The following is a 19075-nucleotide window of genomic DNA, read 5'->3' as shown; positions in this document are numbered from 1 at the left end:
AAGTGATACAATTTAGCAGGTTCGTTGGTTTGGGATCCTCCACCACCCCCACCTTTTCAGGTCTTATTTCCATATCAGTCTGATTGGTAACAGAAAGGAGAGGTAAACAATAAATCTCCCAGTTCCTCCTGGTGTGAATGCCCGAGATACTGTCAGAAACAATGTATTGGGAGGTAGGGGCAGTGCGGGTCAGCAACTTGGAGGGGACAGAGATGGTTTTCTGCCACGGTAAAGCAGAAAAACCCTGTCACCGAGTTTAAATTAACAGAATCTGCCCGGAGGGGAGCTGTGGTCTTTGTGTGGCTGATTAATGTCAGCCTTGTAGACACAGTGTTCCAACAACAGGGCTAGCCCGCTGAGCAGACGCTGGGAGAAGACAGCGTCCCCTGCTCTGGGATCTGAGCAGAGCCCAGTGCCTCTGAATAGTGCCTGAACGAGAAGGCTGAAGAGAGGGAACATAGGAGATATTTTTAATGAGATGTCGCTATCTGTCCCAATAAAGGAAGTGCAGGCAGCCGTTAAAGGCGCCTCCCCTTTGGGCCTTGCTGCCACAGGGAGCGGCACTGTGCAACTCCAACCCCTCTCTCTCCCAACTCTGCTTGCTCTGAGCATTGTGTATTTCAGGACGGGGAGTCAGAAAGTACCTTCTTCCTAAATGATCTGTAGGCCTGAAGAGGAGGAGTCTCCTGGAGCAGACCTTAAATCCTTAAAGAGGACTGAGCTAGGAGCCTGGGGAAAACAAGGCTGGTGCTCACCTAAACATGCTAGTTGCACCAGGCAAATCCACCAGCTTTTGGTTTATGCATCAGTGAAGTGGGGTTTATAGTAGTTAGATGCTCAGAGGAAAGCCCCTGCATGAATTTCTTGCCCCATCTTATTGTTGGTAAGAATGGTGTTCCATAGGCCCTGGCCTATTGGCTCAGTGGTAGAGCGTCAGCCTGGCGTGCAGGGGTCCCGGGTTCGATTCCCGGCCAGGGCACACAGGAGAAGCGCCCATCTGCTTCTCCACCACTCCCCCTCTCCTTCCTCTCTGTCTCTTCCCCTCCCACAGCCAAGGTTCCATTGGAGCAAAGATGGCCCAGGCGCTGGGGATGGCTCCTTGGCCTCTGCCCCAGGTGCTAGAATGGCTCTAGTCGGGGCAGAGCGACGCCCCGGGGGGGGGGGGGGGGCAGAGCATCGCCCCCCGGTGGGCAGAGTGTAGCCCCTGGTGGGCGTGCCGGGTGGATCCCGGTCAGGCGCATGCAGGAGTCTGTCTGTCTCTCCCCATTTCCAGCTTCAGAAAAAATGCAAAAAAAAAAAAAAAAAAAAAAAATATATATATATATATATATATATATATATATAATATTATATATATATAAAGAATGGTGTTCCATATGCTGGGGGTGAAAGTCAAATCCACACGGAATGTGTGTGATTTGAAAACCTACATTGTACATGTATGTCAATCCCTGATATGTTTCCAGAAATTCATTTTTGTGACTTTGAGAGGTATCCTGAGACAATCCAATTAGTCACCGCAATGTCTGGGGCATGCCACCAGTGCTGACACCAGGCAGTGGTATTGTTTTGCAGGTGCTACCTTGATCACTTCCATAACCCTTCATATTTATTGACCCCAGGAATTTACGTTGAAGAATTTAATCTTCCAGACAGTCTAGAAATAGCCAAAACCCAGCCTTAAAACCTCTGCTTTGGGGCCTTATTTCTAGGGGCAGCAAGAGAAGAGGAAAGCCTTCTTTTTTTTTAATCCTACCACAAATAACATCAGAGGTTGAAGTTTATGTATCAAAGGATGGTTGTTTTGAGAGATAAAGTAAATGACGAAACTTTAGGGGGGAAAAAATGGACTCTCTGGAATGGAACCAAGAATAAGCTCTTAGTATTGACCTTTTGGTTAAAGCCACATAATGCAATTTACGTCATCCCCTCTAGATATATGATTTTATTGGTTTGCTGGGAATTTTGGCTTAAGGGAAATTGTCCATTGGGGGAGTTACTGCTAAATGTCTCCATGGTGAGTTGTTACAATAGAAAACAACACAGGCTTAGGCTCTCCCCTCTAAGTGCTTATATTCTAGGGGTCTATGATTTGATTCGCTAAAGACGTTTTCAGGTGGTTGTCATAGCTAACATCATAGCTGATGACTATCCTCATTAAGAGCATTTAGGATCAAAAGGGTGCTTTTTTAGCCTGCAAAGACATTACATTTTGCTTCTTATAAATCTTAACTTCTAGTGAATTTGAGGTTTATCAAGCATTTTGAAGTATTGAGATCCTCTATGAAAACAGTTAAATCAGTTTTCAGAAACAGAAGTAAACCCAATCATCAGTCACTAACTTGCTGGTTGTTAATGGACATTTCCCAGTTGGTATGATTTAGCTTTGGCCTATACTAAGATAAAATTGTATTTTGGTAACTAAGTACATTTCTTCAAATCATAGAGCTGGAAGGCCCTGGCTGGTTGGCTCAGTGGTACAGCGTTGGCCTGGCGTGCAGGAGTCCTGGGTTCGATTCCCGGCCAGGGCACACAGGAGAAGCGCCCATCTGCTTCTCCACCCCTCCCCCTCTCCTTCCTCTCTGTCTCTCTCTTCCCCTCCTGCAGCCGAGGCTCGATTAGAGCAAAGTTTGCCCGGGCGCTGAGGATGGCTCCGTGGCCTCTGCCTTGGGCGCTAGAATGGCTCTGGTTGCAACAGAGCAATGCCCCAGATGGGCAGAGCATCACCCCCTGGTGGGCATGCCAGGTGGATCCCGGTTGGGCACATGCGGGAGTCTGTCTGACTGCCTCCCCGTTTCCAACTTCAGGGGAAAATAAAAAATCATAGAGCTGGAGATCATCCTCTGACTAGATCATCTCCCTTCTTTGATGGGGTGTTCCAGGCTCAGTGGCCATTGGGTTTGATTTACATTCCCTTATGACCTCATCCATTCTCCTGGCTCTGCAGGCCATCTGAATGCTGATGACCCTCAGATTTATAGCTCCAATTTGGACCTGTACTAACTTCCTACCGGAATTTCCACTTAAATATAAACTCCCATCCCAAATTTAATTTGTCCAAAACGGGGCTCCTCATCTTCCGTCCAAATCCTCATCCTTTCTGCATCCTCTCTGTCTCAGCCAATGGTGACTCCCTCTTTCTACTTGCTGAGCCCAAAACCTAAGCGTCATCCCGGAATCTTCTTTTTCTGCCACATCCCACATGTTGCCAGCTCCACAAGCAGAAGACAGTCGTTTTCTCCCCACCTCCCTGTTCAGAATAGATCTAGAGCCGGACCATTTCTCCCTCCTCCCCCCTTCCACACGGCTGCCTTCGGGCTGCCATAGCCCATACCTGCACTCCTGGCGGCCTCTCTAGCTGCTCTCCCTGCTCTCTCTCTCTCTTAGCTGCTCTTCATTTTGTTCAGCACCAGTATCGTGCATGATCCTGATGAAATCTAAGTCACACTGCATGACTCCCTTCCTGAGCCCTCCAGGGGCCTCCCGCCTCACCGCCACAACCCCGCAGGGTCTGCTTCCTGATCTCATCTTCTGTTTCTCTCTTCTTGACTCCAGTCACACTGGTCTTCTCGACAGTGCTCCTCAAACACGCCAGAGGGGCTCCCGCCTGAGGCAGAGGAAGGTCGGTTGAGACCCCAGGTGCAGAAGTAAATACTGGGCCCTTAAAAGAAAGAAAGACATAGGGAAAATAAAAATACGTGTTAACCATATTTTTAAATAAATAAAAAATATCATGTACTATTAATGTCAAAATTGCACATATGAAACCAAACCTGGTATCATTAGAAAAAAAGTATCCAGTTGGGGTTTTGCAGGGCCCTTCAGAAGCCGGAGCCCAGGGAACGCAGCCGCCGCGCGCGCCATTAAATCCGCCCCTGGCTCCCACCACAGGACTTCTGCACCGATGTGTTTCTACCCCAGGGAGTTCTTCCCCAGGTGGTTGCCCTGTTAATGCCTTACTTGCCTCTGGCTCCCACCCCAGGACTTCTGCACCGATGTGTTTCTACGCCCAGGGAGTTCTTCCCCGGGTGGTTGCCCTGTTATTGCCATACTTGCCTCTGGCTCCCACCCCAGGACTTCTGCACTGATGTGTTTCTACCCCAGGGAGTTCTTCCCCAGGTGGTTGCCCTGTTATTACCTTACGTGCCTCCGGGTTTTTACTCAAATGTCAAGGCCTCCCCCGACCACCTCATTGAAAATTACCACCCTCCCTCCATCTCCCGAATATTGTCCCCCAACACTCTTCACCCCTTACTTAAGGCTTATTTTTTTCTCCCTTCTGACTCGCTAACATGCCATTCATTTTGATTCTTTGTTGTTGTTCATTTCTTACTTATTCCCACCAGGATGTAAAAATTTCCACGGGAAATGTTTGGCTTTTGTCCATTGCTAGAATCTCTAGCATCTAGAATAAATAGTGCCTGGTAGAGTCTAGATAAACATTGGTTAAGTAATTTCCACCCATGTATCTATCAGCATCTTAGATTTTTTTTCAACATATTAGGAATATCCAATGATCTCTGATATCTTGTTGCTAATATTTTTATTTCTTTATTATTTAATTTAGTTTGTATATATTTTACAAACGGAACTTGACATCTTTGTAGGACCAAAGCTGCGGGTTTCTATAATTGCTGTTTTGTTGTTCTTGTTTTGTTTTGGGGGGGGGTGTCTTGGGGGTTTTTTGTGCTCACATTCTTGCATCTTCCACAGGCATCAATAGGAAGGTTGTGTACTCTCTGGCCAGCTCGGCCGATGGGTTCTTCTCCATTGATGAGTCGTCTGGCATCATCATCCTGGAGCAGCCGCTGGACCGGGAGCAGCAGCCCTCCTACAACATCAGTGTGCAGGCCACAGACCAAAGCCCTGGACAGGCCCTGTCCTCTCTCACCACTGTCACCATCACCGTACTGGACATTAATGACAACCCCCCTGTGTTTGAGAGGAGGGACTACCTGGTGACAGTGCCTGAAGACACCTCCCCCGGCACCCAAGTCCTTGCTGTTTTTGCCACAAGCAAAGATATCGGTACAAATGCTGAGATTACGTATCTCATTCGATCTGGGAATGAACAAGGGAAATTTAGGATTGACCCAAAGACAGGTGGGTAAGCAGCAACCTACTTAGAAGTCATACAGAATTCATTCTGCCCTGCGTCCACTCTCAACCCCGTAACCACTCTTCTTGGTGGGCTCTTCTCCCTTTGTACTTCTGGTGCAGCAGAAACAAGTCTGCTCTTAGCAAGGCCTGCAGGCAGACCCCTCAGTGCCCTCTGGCACTCTGCTTCTAAGAACGTCCCCTCCCCTGCTGAGTTTGTGCGCTCATCTGGCAGGTATTTGACCCCCAAGCTATCCCTAGGATTTCCCAGAGGAAGGTTGGGGAGCAGTAATGTGCTTCCTAGATGGAGAAAGGAAGTATTCTTTGCACACGGAGCACAAGGGTTTGTTTCTGTCTCCTTTTTGTTTGTTTCTTTGTTTTCTAACTTCGGCCACAGGGCCATATGTTTGTGTGGTTGGAAGTGCTCCTGGAGATTCACATTCACTTGCTGTCAATCCACACTCAGGCTGCCACCCTCTGGTCACCTACCAAGGCCAGACATTCATAAGTGACATGACAGTGACCTGCAGGCATCCCAACCTGGCACTCCAGTCAGCTGGAATTGGCACTATATTTGAGCCCTGTTCACTGCTACTGGTCACAACATTGTCATTTCTCACGACATGCTTTTCAAAGCCTGGGAGAAGATGTGGCATCATCTAGGGGAAAGGTGCTTAGAAAGAAACCAAGAGAAATCCCTAGGGCTTCTCTTCATCAGAGTTAATCACTATTGGGGTCATTTGGGTAAATAAGGTGGTGATTTAGAATATAAGCTTAGGTGTTATATGAAGAGTAAACATATTCACCCTTGTATTTTCATATAGTGTTTCTTTTAATATTTTCAAAGCACTTTCATTTGATTATTCCTTCTGAATGAGCAAGGCAGTTGTATTTTGCAGATGAGAAAGGTGAGTCACACCTTCTGGCCGTTGGACATATTAATTCCCTCATTACTCAATGAATGTGCACTTGTTGAACAAGGGGGCTAAATTTGTATAGTCCAGTGAATGCAAACAAGAAACTATGATAATTAACATAATTAGCAATCCTCATTGCACATAGAAAATGCCCCAGATTCCTATTAAATAAGTAGTTATTTCTCACATTTTCCATATGAGAAATACAGTGCTCCAAAGAGGTTAAATAATTTGCGCAATGTCCACTGTGAGGAAGTAGAGGATCTAGGATTTGAACTCAGATCTTCTTTTTTTTTTTTTTTTTATGAGAGGCGGGGTGATAGATGCCTACATGCGCCCCAACCAGGATTCACCAGGCAGCCCCTGTCTAGAGCTGATGCTCTGCCCATCTAAGGCCATGCTCGCAACCGAGCTATTTTTAGTGCCTGAGTCAGGAGCTCTACAGTGCCATCCTCAGTGTCTGGGGCTGATATGCTGGAACCAATCCAGCTATGGCTACAGGAGGGGAAGAGAGAGAAAAGGGGGAAGAGGAGGTGAGGAAAAGCAGATGATCACTTCTCCTGTGTGCCCTGACCGAGAATCAAACCCAGGACTTCCACATAACAGGTCAATGCTCTATCACTGAGCCAACCAACCAGGGCCCAGATCTTCCTTCTTTGGAATACATGCTACATACCTAAGTTACACTCCTGTGCTGCAGAGGTGCAAAAAATGAAGGAGATACAGTCCCTGCACTAGTATAGGGAGGTGGAAATATTGATGGAGGAATTACATCAGCAGCTACTCCCAGCACAACTCTGTTTATTAAGCTCATTACTTTAAATTAAAATGTATGGGGGTTTCCTTCATTTAAATATCTGTTAACCTTAGCCTGTCTCATTAGAGCCATTGTATATGAACACCATGGGGAAATGGTTAAGTGCTGTTTAAATTTGGCACTGGATAACAAGATTGGGGCGCAACATAAAATGCTAAAGGTGATAATTGCTAAGAAAACTTAATTATGGGGAGAAAAAGGCTCTTGTTATAGGTAGGACTTCTGTTTCTCACCTTAGAGAAGTTGCCTGTTTGGAAATGTGAATGGATATGAGATCTTTGCCCTCTTTGTACCATAATAGTTTTAGATACGCACAGAAAGTGGAAGATTGGGAACATAGGAGATATTTTTAAAGAGATTTCAGCTATCTGAAAGTATTTACTTGCTGATAGAGGACGGGGTCATGCCCTCACACCCGCACATCTTGGCTAACTCTCAGGCAACCCAGGTCCACTTGAGGAATCATCAGGAGACACATATCAGGGATGCTGTTCCTGTCCCTACTCCCTAGCTGCATGAGGGTGAATAATGCCACAGACCTTCAAGCTGTTCGAGAGAAGTTTAGGAACTATGACAGCAACATGCAGAGACTTCATTTCTTCAGTGTTGTATCCAATGGATAGCTTTACTTTAACTGACAGAGTTAACCAGACTCTGCTGGCTTTCAGCAGAGCAGTAAATAAACAAATTCCTGAATACTGGCATCAATGGAATACAGCAGGGGTCCCCAAACTTTTTACTCAGGGGACCAGTTCACCGTTCCTCAGACCGTTGGAGGGCTGGAATATAAAAAAAACTATGAACAAATCCCTATGCACACTGCACATATCTTATTTTAAAGTAAAAAAACAAAACAGGAACAAATACAGTATTTAAAATAAAGAATTTGTAAATTTAAATCAACAAAGTAACCAGTATTTCAATGGGAACTATGCTCCTCTCACTGACTATCAATGAAAGAGGTGCCCCTTCTAGAAGTTCGGCGGGGGCTGGATAAATGGCTTCAGGGGGCCGCATGCAGCCCGCGGGCCATAGTTTAGGGACCCCTGGTATACAGGTTTCCAGGATTATGGAACTACTGACCAACCAGTGTGTTTTCTTAATCAAATCTAAAGCTCTCCATTTTTTTTTCCAAGGAGGTATTTCAGTCTCTGAAGTCCTGGACTATGAATTATGCAAAAAGTTTTATCTGGTCGTGGAAGCTAAAGATGGGGGAACCCCAGCTCTCAGTGCTGTGGCCACCGTCAACATCAACCTCACAGATGTGAATGACAATCCTCCCAAGTTCAGCCAAGATGTCTACAGTGCTGTCATAAGTGAAGATGCCTTAGTTGGGGACTCTGTCACTTTGGTAGGTGCCTGTGGGTGGTCCAGATGTCTGGGACTAATAATTCTCAATAGAATGAAAGGTGAGCGAAGTCTATCTTGGATTCTCCTCACACGTTTTCTTTTCCGTGACCTTCTGTCCCTGGGAACTCTGGTCAGGCGTGAGTCTTTCAACCGCTCCTTCTCTAGTTTGTTAGAAAAAAATGCATTTATATCAAGATATAAGTGACTGATAATCACTGTCCTCCCAGGAATGTCTGTTTTTTGAGAAAACAGCACACCGTGGAATGAATTTGTAATGATGGCTCCAACTAGCTGTGACTTTAGATGATAAGTTATTAGATAACTGAGGATGGAATAAAATCCCTCCCAGCCCCTACACACACACACACACACACACAGAGAGAGAGAGAGAGAGAGAGAGAGAGAGAGAGAGAGAATAAGGCAGCTACAAATGCGAGCAAGTTTAAGATGAACTGGCCACTCTTAAGGAGCTGTTTCCAACTGTATTTTTTTTTATAGTACCAGCCAAAACAAACCATGTGCTGGGAGAACACAGGCTGTCTTAGATCCACACAGGAAACAGTGAACCTCATCCTCACCCTCCTCATGCTCCCTAGGGTGGACAGGTACCTCTGTTCATCCTTAGCTCTGTTCCCACAGCACAGGTAATGGGCATTCTTTATACATCAGAGGTGGACTTCCCAGGCCCCCTCTCCTTCCTGAACATTATGAAACTATTTCCACACATGTAAACCCCAGCATCACCAACATGAGCAACAGACAGTGGGGAGTATGTTGGCCAGGTGAGGATGGGAATCTCCTTGGGTTTCTGTAACGTGGAAATGCATAGGTTGAGAGAATGCCCAGCTCGATGGCAGAGACCATTGTTTTACAGAACTGGAAAGAATCACAGGAGTATCCTATCCATTAGCTCGGGCTCTATCCTGATACCAGCTAAGGCCTGAGGAAAATCAGGTCTAGCAAGCATCAGGCTGTAGGAGGTAAAAATTAATCAAAATTAAATGGTAGCTCCAGTAATGGTGGTTTCTTCCTTGAGCCAATCCTATCGTCTCTTCCACTGGGGTTGTGATCCCTGTCACTGCTGAGCATAGTGCGTAGAAAACTGTCAGAGCCGTGCCCATTTGTACAGACCTGGAACCCTAAGAATAAACCTTTTCTCATGTGGCATGTCTTTTCTTGTTTTGCTTGTGACTCATGAAGCTAATAGCAGAAGACGCAGATAGCCAACCCAACGGACAGATTCACTTTTCCATTGTGAGTGGAGATCGGGACAATGAATTTGCTGTGGACCCTGTACTGGGACTTGTGAAGGTTAAGAAGAAATTGGACCGGGAAAGGGTAAGCTAATTAGGTCAGCTCTCTTCCTCTCCCCCCTTTCCACACCCATCCCTTCCCTGGAATCAGGTGGAAGCTCAGTGAGTACAAGCAGGAAGAGTCTCGATTTTAAATACTGACAGTAAATAGGGACGGGCTGATCAGCACAGTGGACTTGGGCTAGCCCTTTGAAAGAATTTGCTGTCAGTAGATGCTGGCAGTTTCTTACTTATGGATCTTTTAAAGAAAAAGCAAATCTGTATCTTTCTGGATGGTTTGAATTTTGGTCCTTCCTAGAGCAAGGAGGCAGAAAAGCATCTTGAGCTTTGGGACCCTGTGGTCCTGGTTTCATGAGCAGGTACAGAGGTCGATCTGCAGGTACCTAAGTCAGAAAGAGTGATTCAGAGAATTCCTCTGTCCAAGGATAAACTAAGTTTCTAAGCATTGTCTTTTTTGACCAAAAAAAAAATAAAAATATATATATATATATGTGTTTTCAAAGAGAGATTAAATATGGAAAACAATGTTCCAATAATGAGACTAAAACAGAAAGGCTTCGCTTAGTTCTGTAACTCCTGAAGTATCAAAACTGGTAAGATAGACCCATGTTGACACTGGTTGTGTTTGAACAAAGGCCGAGAGCTGTGATGCTAACCAGGGATGCCCCCCCAAGGAACATACAGTTTTGCCCCCCCCCTCATATGTTTTGAGGTATTTTTGAGGTTGTCACAAATTGGCAGGAGGGGATACTAGCTTCTAGTAGGTTGAAACCAGGGACACTGTTAAACATCCTACAATGCACAGGTCAGCCTCCAATGACAAAGAATTAGCTGGCCCCCAATGCCAGTGGTGCCCAGGTTGAGAATCCCTGGTTTACAATCAACTTGAAGAAGGCTGAACTCCTGCCAAGCAAAGTGGAGCCTGCAGCGCCCCTGAGTGTGCACAGGAGGGAGGTGGCGCTGCACCTCCTCCCTGTCAGCCCTTGTGCTTTGACAGGTGTCTGGGTACTCCCTGCTTGTCCAAGCAGAGGACAGTGGCATTCCTGTGATGTCATCAACTGCCACCATCAACATCGACATTTCTGACGTGAACGACAACAGCCCGGTCTTTACACCTGCCAACTCTACTGCTGTGATTCAGGTGAGCAAACCTGGCCTGCTAGGTACTTATCTCTATGCATTCAGCTTCCTTTCTCTGCTCTAGTTTACTCGTCATAGTTTATTAGTGTTTTTACCCAGTATCAACTCATCCAGTCATTGGGCTGGTATGAAAAGAGCCTGATTCTTCCACTGCAACTGATTAATAAACGTTGGTAAGTGCTGCCACCAATGGGGTTCTTTAAAATGACAGGTGCTTGGCATACCCTGTTTCCACCATAGCCCCGCGAAGTGGGGTAGTGGATCAGCCCCCACTTACAGCGAAGGAGCTAAGTATCTGAGGAGGCAAGAAGCTCCCCCAAGATCATGCAACAAAGTGCTAGAGTCACAACTAGATTTCAGATCTGTCTTTGGCAAAAACTATTTTCTTTCCACAGTGCAGGTGCCCTTTAAGCCACCTGGTGCTATTCTGGCATGGGGAGGAGATTGATACTAGCTATCAGTCAAAGGGAGATGGGGCATCAGTTTAGAGTCGCTACACACTAAAATCACTCTTCCATAACTTACTGCTGGTATTCTGCAATCAGAATGACTCTCTTTCTTATCTACTTTTTTTTAGTGAAGTAGGAAGCGGGGAGGCAGAGAGACAGACTCCCACATGTGCCCGACCAGGGTCCACCCGGCAAACCCACCAGGGGGCAATGCTCTGACTATCTAGAGCATGCCGTGTTGCAACCAGAGCCATTCTAGTGCCTGAGGCAGAGGCCATGGTGCCATCCTTGGCCCCCCGGGCCAACTTTGCTCCAATGGAGCCTTGGCTGCGGGAGGGGAAGAGAGAGACAGAGAGGAAGGAAAGGGGGAGGGATGGAGAAGCAGATGGGCGCTTCTCCTGTGTGCCCTGACCGGGAATCGAACCCGGGACTTCCACATGCCGGGCAGATGCTCTATCACTGAGCCAATTGGCCAGGGCTCTATCTACTTTTTTCTTACTCAGAAGATATTTCTTGAGCTCAGTACTAAGCAACGAGCTACTCCCACTTCCCAGTCTTTCTAGAAGCTGGAAACCCAACTCAGGATGATCGGAAAACCCAGTCTGGGAATACTGTTGGTGTGGAGGACCTAGAGGAGACAGGGCTGACAGACATGTCAGGGGCCACAGATAGTGTAGAAAACCAGTTCTAGCCTGATCCAGTTTGGCCTCAGAATCACCCCCCGTGGGGCCCAGGGCTTTGTGGGTAGAAGGTAAGATGAGAGTGAGCCAGGTCTTGCAGGGGCCCCTTTGGCATAACATTCAAGTCTTTAGTCTGACTTGTCCCTGAGGCAGGCTGAGAGGCAGTCATCAAGCCAGCAGCTCCTGTGTCATCCTGGCCCTGTGTCAGGGAAACTCGATTCCTTCACCTGGCCTCTCCTCTCTGCGGCTGTTCCCAGCAGCTGCTTTTGCCATAGCTGGCCCAGCAGGGTCTTCGCCTTCCTCCATCCCTCCCCCTCAGACCGCTCTCCTCCATGACTGTCACCACGTGCACTCCCTGCCTAGCCCCAACTCCGTGTGCTTGCACCCAAACAAAATGGGCTTTGCCTACTCAGCATTCAGTATTGTGACACACATCTATCAATGTGACAGACTGTTTTCACATGCACTACAGGAAGTCAGCAGTGAAAAAAACAAGACCCTCCACCCCAGAGCAGTGACAGTGGCTTGTATCTGCAGTGCAGGGGTCTGGTTATATCACCCTTCCAACTCTGATGGTGACCCAAGGGTGTGCATTCTTTCTCTTTTTTCCTCCCTCCGTCTGTCCCTCCTTTCTTTCCTCCCTCCCTCCCTCTCTCGTCTGTGGAGGAAATGGCCTCCATAGGCCGGGCAAACAAATTAATAAATCTTCTGGTTTGTGTGGTGCTGAGTGTGCTGTCAGTGTGGAACAGGAAGTGCACTGTGGGTGAAGGCAGTTCTGTGACTGAGGCCACAGGGAGCCGTGTCTAGTTCTTGACCACCAAAGGCCACCTGAGAGAAGGAGCAAAATAAGAGGTCTTTGAGGTCCTTCTCTCTTCCTCCTCCGTAAAGTGTTACTCTCTTTTTTTTCAACCCAGAATAATTTTCTTATTTCAACACATAGATTATTCAGCAGATAAAAGTATCCCTGCCCCATGCATGACGTCCCTCCAAACTGCAGTACACCGCTGTCTTCATCTCTGTGACCTGAATTCATTTAATCCTAAATTGATGTCGTCAGAAGGCCTGAATTAATGGCACTGCCTTCAGCCCACACTGTGGTAATGCTGGGCATTACTAAACAGAGGGGGCAAGGGGACCGGTGCCTGAGCTACAGAGGAAGTTAATTTGGCATTTTCAATGTAGAATAACCTTTGAACCAAGAGAGAATGACTGGGATCCTCTGTGTTTCTATTTGGGGAGGAAGGCAGAGAGGTTCTGAGAAACACTACTTGCATAATAACATCATGACTTCCAAAAATTCTGTGGAAATTCTGAGTTATGCATTTTCTTTCTTTTTGTTCTCAAGTTCATTCTACCCCCTTCCTTTTCATCAAGAAACATGGCAAAACTATATTCTGTTCTGAGGGACAGGGAGTAAAGCCCACCTTTTTCCTGGCATATGTCTTTGTATATTTACTGGGAAGTTGCCAAAATGCCCTCCCCAAAAGTCTGATGCTGTGACACTGCTGTTACTGCATTGGGCCTCAGCATAATCATGTCGTGACAAGTATGAGGAAGTGCCTTCCCATCCCACAAGGTTGATGTTTTCTTGGCCTGAGAGGATTTTTTGTGTAATCATGAAATCATGTGAACACCATGTATTTCCAGAGCTGTACAGGTGAACTCAGCACACTTCCAGTCTAGCCAAGGACAAGGGTAGCAATACCGTCTTTGGAGCCTATCAACCCATTCAAAGTGAAGCCCGTGTTCTCCCCTGCAGCTCATTGTCTCATGGGGCAGCTGTGGGGAGGCAGCCAAGGACAGGAAGCCTGATGCTCATAGACGCCAGCATATTTTCAGAAGACGGGATAATATCACAGGGAATCCTTTCCTCTCCAGCCCTATTTTCTAGCGCAGCACTCTCAGCCGGTAATGATGGGGTTTCTTAAAATGTGAAGAGAGGTGTAATTTTATCTTCCTTTTTAATCTACTCTTTTATTCAGGAAAATAAGCCAGTAGGCACCAGCATTTTACAGCTGGTGGTGACAGACAGAGACTCCTTTCACAATGGGCCTCCCTTCTCGTTCTCCATTCTGTCGGGAAACGAGGAGGAGGAGTTCGTGCTAGACCCACACGGGATCCTGCGGTCGGCCGTGGTCTTCCGACACACGGAGTCTCCGGAATATGTGCTGTGTGTCCAGGTACCGCCTCGTTCTCTGTCTCGTCAGCCGGCTTTCTAAGCAGGCTTGTTTCTCTGCCCGTTGGTCGGTTTTTCTTTGCTGCACAAGTCAACATAATTCATTACCATGCAGGAATACTCCCCTTTTAATCTCAAATTCAATTTCACACCAATAAAAGCGGCCTCTGTGTGTGAAATTGAACAGGAAGGAAGGGAAGCATCTGTAGTTCAGGAGGGACAGTCTTGCGGGGTGTGCCAGGCAGACAGTCACAGGGCCTAAATCTGCATTCCGTAAATTCCTGGGATTCTAATTGACCCACAAGGACAACCATTGGGTCAAGGCTTGCTGCTTTGTCCTGAGTAGTATTTGCCACACCACCCAGCTTGAGGAAGCTACCAATCTTGGTCCCGATGTGATTGAGCCAAATCATGGCCTCTGCTTTGAAAGAGACCTCTGCTTGGTAAGTTTTCTCAGTGAGACAAGAGGGGACTAAGTACTCAGATGGCCATGGTCTTCCAACATTCCTGCTTCAAGGTCCCTGACCTGTGTACAATGAAATGGAACAAAGACGCAAAAGTGGCAGTTCTGGAAAGGGTGCGCATAGGAGCAGGGAAGTAGAGCACAACACACACCTCCTGTGTATGAATTTGGCCAGTACTGGGAGTTGGGTTCCATCCGTGAAACTGTGTGACTGTGTTTATACATAACTGCCACAGAGGGCAACATAAAGTCATTAGTAATGGTGGCAACAATAGCCATAGTAATTTTTTATGTTTGTATACAATTTAATTGTGTATATTATTTCTTTTGATAAGTTATGGCTTTCTGTGCTCGCTGAAACCTTCCTTTCGGCTCTAAGCATGTCAATAAGTGCTTTAGTTGCCACCCATTCCTCCAACAATATTATGTAAATAATTGTATATCACAGTATCTATGTTCAAGGTGAAGGAGAGATTTTTAATGCGTTCTCACAGAAGTGAGTGTAATTTTTTACCTACCCACTCTGATTGTTAGCAGATTCACTTCTCAGACTTTGAAAACACCATAGAAAGCTTTCTCCTCCTAGTTCCTTAATTTAAACTACCTCCGAGTCCTGCGTTTTTGCCTTCCTGAGGTCCCTCTGTGCATCAATGGCATTCCCTTTGCCACCGCCCACTTTATTTTAGATGGCCCCATCCTCCTGCTATTGCAGAAGCCTCGTGAGTGTTTCCTCTGGCTTCAGCCTCATTCCTTCCTGATCTGTCCATTGGTTAGTGTTTTTGTATACTCCCTTCCAAACTAATCGTTCCACTTTGATTATATCATTCCTCTAAACACAGTACAGCCCCTAGACCACATCATACCCTCAGCCTATATTTATAAATAATTTTTTATTGGAACACAGCCTCGCCCATTCGTTTACATACACTTTGTGCTGCCTCCATGCTGGAATCACACCTGAGTAGGTGATACAGATTGTATAACCCCCAAAGCCTACACTTCTATGTCTTATCCTGTTCTTTACAGAACAAGTGTCAAACTCTGCCCTAAACTAACACCATCTGTTGCTTCCTAGTGCCTGAAGTTGGTGACCTGCAGGTGCAATCCTGGCCCACACTCTTTCAGATTCTGAATTTCAGGTCTTCAGGCAAATATGATTCTCCAGGCCTTCTCAGGCCACAGGCCCACTAGTCTGTCACCTTACACCCTGTAGCTTCATGCCTCTCTGTCATTTTTCTGGCTTCTGCCATCTGAGTGGGCTACTTCTGGCTCTTGAAGTCTAAACATGTCACTATCCTTAGGGACCTTCTGCAGTTTGACTTTAGGTTCAACCTAATTTGCTAGTTGTATCCTTTTCTACATGAATTTTCCATGTCCGCATCTCTGGTTCATATAGTCCAGGGGTAGCCAACCTTTTTATACCTACCACCCACTTTTGTATCTCTGTTAGTAGTAAAATTTTCTAACCGCCCACCAGTTCTACAGTAGTGGTGATTTATAAAGTAGGGAAGTAACTTTACTTTATAAAATTTATAAAGCAGAGTTACAGCAAGTTAAAGCATATAATAATAATTACTTACCAAATACTTTATGTTGGATTTTCACTAAGTTTGGCAGAATAAATCTTTAAAAAATAACTTACTATAGTTAAATCTATCTTTTTATTTATACTTTGGTTGCTCCACTACCTCCCACCATGAAAGCTGGAATGCCCACTAGTGGGCGGTAGGGACCAAGCTGACTACCACTGATATACTCCATCAAAGACACATGTGGTGAGGGTAATAATAAAAATAACAATATTATAATATTATAATAGCAATCACATTAACTCTGATACACTAAATACTTCTTTGGGTCAGGCCTGTGCTAGGTACTTTGCAATTATCATGTCTTTTCATCTTTTCAATACAAGAATCCTGTGAAGTAACTACTATTTTGCTCACATTAAAGATACAAGAATTGAAGCTCAGAGAGGATAAATAACTAACTCAAAGCCAGACAGGTAGTGAGTGCGTGGCAGGACCAAGATTGGAACACAAGTCCGTGGGATGTCCAAGACCTTGACTTTACACTGCCTTTCACATACAAGGACATACCTGCCCAGACTCCATCTGGCCTGCAAGGTCCACATCAGCCGTGCATCCTCAGATACCTGCGCTGGGGACCCAACCTGTGGGAATGTGCCCTTCACTGGCTCCCTGCAGCACTGACTACCTTTATGTTGCCTGGGACAGGCACGCAGTCAAGATCTGCTGTCAGAGTGGTTTGTCCTTCAACCTTGATATAAAAAAGAAAGACTAAAAGGTTCTATTCAGGCTACCTATTTTTCCCTTTAGTGTACCATTGTTTTTTCTAAACCTCAATATTGTGAATTCCTCCTTAAATAGTGTTGTTGCTTAAGTGTACAGAAAGTTGCCATCTGGTCCAGTCGAAAGGAAAGAATCCAAAGACGACAAAAATTCTTCCAAGAGTGAATGCCAGTTTTTGAAGTTTCCTTGTGGCTTCTGCCCAAAATTAAAGCAAGGCCAGCCTGGTGTGGGCGTGTTGGACCTCATAGCACCCTCTAGCCTCCTTCCCTCCTCACCCCCACGGGCTTTGTTATGCTGATACATTTCATAGTCCACAACAGCAGGTGCACACGGAAGGTGATACATTATCACTCTTAATTGAATACACATCTTCGGCCTTTCCCGGAGTAGTGGCAGGGGATGGGGGGAGAAGTGAATGTGGTTAAAGGAGCTGATCTCTTCTGAATTTGTTTTTAATAATTATGATTTTTTTTCTTAGTTCCTTGCCTTTCTCCCTCTTGGTTGTTTTAGGCGAAAGACTCAGGCAAACCCCAGCAAGTGTCTCGCTCCTACATCCATGTGAGGGTCATTGAGGAAAGTACCCACAAGCCCACGGCCATCCCTCTGGAAATCTTCATTGTAACCATGGAAGACGACTTTCCTGGCGGAGTCATTGGGAAGATCCACGCCACAGACCAGGACATGTATGACGTGCTCACGTTTGCCTTGAAATCGGAGCAGAAGAGCTTGTTTAAGGTGAACAGTCACGACGGGAAGATCATCGCCCTGGGAGGCCTGGACAGCGGCAAGTACGTCCTGAACGTGTCCGTGAGTGACGGGCGCTTCCAGGTGCCCGTGGATGTGGTCGTGCACGTGGAGCAGCTGGAGCACGAGATGCTGCAGAACACGGTCACCATCCGCTTTGAGAACGTGTCCCCCGAGGACTTCGTGGGGCTGCACATGCACGGGTTCCGGCGCAGCCTGAGGAACGCGGTCCTCACCCAGAAGCAGGACAGCCTGCACATCATCAGCATCCAGCCCGTGGCGGGCACCAACCAGCTGGACATGCTGTTTGCGGTGGAGATGCACAGTGGCGAGTTCTACAAGCCGGCCTACCTGATCCAGAAGCTGTCCAACGCCAGGAGACATCTGGAGAACGTCATGCGCATCTCAGCCATCCTGGAGAAGAACTGCTCGGGGCTGGACTGCCAGGAGCAGCACTGCGAGCAGGGCCTGTCGCTGGATTCCCATGCGCTCATGACCTACAGCACGGCGCGCATCAGCTTTGTGTGTCCACGCTTCTACAGGAACGTGCGCTGCACCTGTAACGGTGAGTGTGGGCTAGAGTTCCCTACCACCTCACCGCCTGAGGTTTGCGTTGACGGGATGAGCGTGCATTCGTTTATTCACTTACTGAACAAAATACTTACTGGCCACCTCCGATGTATCTGGCAACCATGAGAGATGCTGGAGCTATGGGTAACATGCCGAGCACAGCCCTACTGCCACGGAGCATATGGCTTTGAGCAGCACAGACATACAACCAGGTTAGCACACGCACTAAGTGTTGCCAGGGGAAATTTGGTCCTTCGGGAGGACCCAATCCACAAGGCAGGTTTCCTAAAGGGAGTCTCTCCAGGCCGAGATAAGTTGGAATTAGACATGTGCAAACAGGAAGTAAAAGCAGAGCATTCCAGGTAGCGGGGCACCTTGTATGAGGAAGGCTAAAGGGCAAGAGAGGAACCTATACTGAGGGGATTGGAAGGATTTCCTGCCACTGGAAGGAGCAGGGAATGATGACACAGGAGCCCTGTGAGCAAGCCCGGGGACCACACCAGGGTTAGCAGGATGAGGACTGTAGGAAGGACCCCAGGGCAGTGGGGAACCACTGGCTGATGTGCAGTGGAGACGTGGCAGGCTCGTCTCTGTCTTGCACAGAGAGCATGGCAGCTGCAGACGGGGGTGGAGCAGACGGGTCAGGCCGGCAGCAGAGAAACAAGTTAGGAAGCCGTCGCAGGGGGAAAGTCCGTTACATCTGCTTCAGTGAAAAACTGGGGCCAGATGTCGGGGCGCACCGTCAAGGATGGAGTCGGCCCGAAGAGCAGCAGAGACGGATGCTTTGTGTCTGTTGCTGTGACTGGAGCACTGAGCCTTGACCTTCCCGGGTCAGAGATCATCACTGCTCAGAGTCACATGCCTACAGTGGTTGGTGAGAAGCGTTGCTCCCTCCTTCTCCTCTCTCTGACATGTGGAGAAATAAATCCACTGCCCTCTTCTAAGAAAATAGCACCCAGAGTCTTTCTAGCCAATCTGAACTTGGCGCAAAGGAGCTGTAGCCAGAAGAAAGGCCATTTGTAAAGCATTGCCCTTGGGTAATTGGGA

At 47.0% G+C, this 19075-nt stretch overlaps 1 protein-coding gene across 1 annotated transcript in view; it reads left to right on the top strand.

Annotated features, from left to right (window-relative positions):
* FAT3 (FAT atypical cadherin 3) overlaps positions 1 to 19075 on the top strand; it is a 717392-nt gene that overhangs the window by 647790 nt on the left and 50527 nt on the right. Inside the window, exons 15-20 of the mRNA XM_066248474.1 lie at positions 4714 to 5103; positions 7968 to 8182; positions 9382 to 9519; positions 10492 to 10635; positions 13746 to 13943; positions 17225 to 18023. Of these exons, the coding sequence (XP_066104571.1) occupies positions 4714 to 5103; positions 7968 to 8182; positions 9382 to 9519; positions 10492 to 10635; positions 13746 to 13943; positions 17225 to 18023 (1884 nt within the window). The remainder of the gene's footprint in view (positions 1 to 4713; positions 5104 to 7967; positions 8183 to 9381; positions 9520 to 10491; positions 10636 to 13745; positions 13944 to 17224; positions 18024 to 19075) is intronic.

The sequence above is a fragment of the Saccopteryx bilineata genome, chromosome 1 (assembly GCF_036850765.1).
Source record: "Saccopteryx bilineata isolate mSacBil1 chromosome 1, mSacBil1_pri_phased_curated, whole genome shotgun sequence".
Lineage (NCBI taxonomy): Eukaryota > Metazoa > Chordata > Mammalia > Chiroptera > Emballonuridae > Saccopteryx > Saccopteryx bilineata.
Note: the sequence above shows the minus strand (reverse complement) of the source record. Positions and strands in the feature narration are given on the sequence as shown.